The sequence below is a fragment of the Vicia villosa genome, linkage group LG2 (assembly GCF_029867415.1).
Source record: "Vicia villosa cultivar HV-30 ecotype Madison, WI linkage group LG2, Vvil1.0, whole genome shotgun sequence".
NCBI lineage: Eukaryota > Viridiplantae > Streptophyta > Magnoliopsida > Fabales > Fabaceae > Vicia > Vicia villosa.
The window spans coordinates 74,303,614-74,305,768 of NC_081181.1; the positions used below are offsets into that span (position 1 = coordinate 74,303,614).

A 2,155-nucleotide genomic window follows, 5' to 3' on the forward strand; every position below is an offset into this window, starting at 1 on the left:
ACCCAAAATAAAATTAAAAAATATCATAAATCATTTTCAATTAAATAGAATGTAAACATCATCCCCTTGGTGTGGCTTATTCTAACTTGTTCAAAATTCCTTTAACTTGCCTTATGAGTCTATTCCCTCCATATTCTATGCTCTCAAGCTACTCATTCATCTAACTTTCAAACATCACAATCCACCACTTGCCCTCTCATTTTTTTTTCTCTCTTTCCTCGTACATATAAATAACTTGTAACTCTACAATATTTTATATATCCATTCTTGTTTTCTTTCACCAAAAAAACATGACTCTTCCACTACTTTTTTTCACACTATCTCTTCTTTTGGGCCAATCAATTTCTGACCCTGACCCACTTCAAGATTATTGCATTGCAGACAACAAAAACACATTTTTCACAAATGGGCTACCATGCATGGACCCAAAACAAGCCACATCATCTCATTTTGCAACATCCTCATTATCAAAGCCCGGTAACACGACAAACATGTTCGGTTTCAATGTCACGCCAACAAGCCCGGTTAACCTACCCGGGCTCAACACATTGGGCCTAACATTAGTCCGTGTCGATATAGCGGGTAATGGAATCGTGCCACCGCATTCTCACCCACGGGCCTCGGAAGTTACCACATGTTTAAAAGGGCTTTTACTCGTGGGCTTTGTCGATACATCTAATCGGGCTTTTACGCAGAATTTAAGCCCGGGTGAATCGTTTGTTTTTCCGAAAGGGCTTGTGCATTTTTTGTATAACCGTGACTCTAAGGAACCAGCAATAGCAATCTCTGGGCTTAATAGTCAGAATCCAGGTGCACAAATTGCTTCAATTGCATCATTTGCTAGTAAACCTTTTATTCCTAATGAAATACTTAAGAAGGCTTTTCAAATTAGTGGTCAAGATGTTGAAATGATTAGGAGGAAACTTGGTGGATGATGATATTCAATTAATCTTATATGCATTTAATTGTTTTTTTTTTAATATTTGAAAATATATATTTTGGATTTTTAGGTGGGTGCATGATTATGATAGATTTGTATTTTTTAAATTTATAAAAGAAAGAGACATATAAACCGTTGTATTATATTAATACTACATGTTTAATTCAATAATATAAAGTAATTAGACTGTTGATCCAACTTTTGTATTGGATATTATTGTGGGGTGAAGAAATAAGCTTGTTCTCTTTCTACCTTCTTCTTTTGTTCTCTTTCTTTTGTTGGATTATTTTTCTTTTTTATTTATTAATATAATTTAAATAGTAGGTACATGATGAAAAAGTAAATGTTCTTTTTTTTGGTAATTTGTAATTCTACCTAACTCAACAACCCCTTGTGAATTATTAGTTTTTACCACTTCAAACTAACAACTTTAAGTCTCTAACATTGTATCTATCATAGAATTTGATCTTGAATTTTAACAAAGTTGTAAAAAAAAATAAAAATAAATCTCAATTACATTAGTCCTTTCAAAAGAAAAAAAAATTAAATTGTCACAAAAAAAGTGTAATTTTAACCCTTCGATAACCTCTCAAATTTAAAATTGTTTTTGGCCAAGCATTGTTTTTGCCAAGAATTAAACTCGGTATTTTTCGAATATCGTCCTTTGCAGAAACTCGTTTGCCACTCGAGTCCAAACACTTAATTTAAACATGATAGAACTTTACTCTGACTTAATGAATTTTTCAATTAAAATTGATTCTCTAAAATAAATCGATCCCATTATAGTGTTAAAATGATATATTGCATTTCTACTCCCAAGTCACTATTATGTTCTCATACATGATGCAAATAAATTAATAATGCAATTAACAAATAGCAACACCTCTTGTATTTTTCCTTGTAGTTTAATTTCGTAAGAAATTGCGAAGTTTCCATTGAAATAGACATCACAACCGTGCCTCTCATCGAACGAGTCAACTTTTGCAAACATGGAGAACAAGCCATGACCTCATAATGAACACTTGGCAGTTGGCACACATGTCTCTCTATTGACATGCCCAGCATTGCACAACCACGTTATATAATTATATAATACTATATTAAAAAAATTATTTTAATTCAAGCTATTTAAGATTATCGATTTACAAAACCGGTCCGATCCGTTGAATATGTCCAATTTATTCGTTTTTTTAGAATGATTCAATATTTTAAACT

General features: G+C 32.0%; 1 protein-coding gene across 1 annotated transcript; it reads left to right on the plus strand.

The window, feature by feature from the left end:
* Window positions 1-248: 248 nt before the first annotated feature.
* On the plus strand, window positions 249-1,193 carry LOC131651497 (germin-like protein subfamily 1 member 1). Its single transcript, XM_058921157.1, has one exon. It carries the CDS (start codon window positions 291-293, stop codon window positions 933-935), a length of 645 nt encoding a protein of 214 aa, XP_058777140.1. The 5' UTR covers window positions 249-290; the 3' UTR covers window positions 936-1,193.
* The last annotated feature ends 962 nt before the right edge of the window (window positions 1,194-2,155 follow it).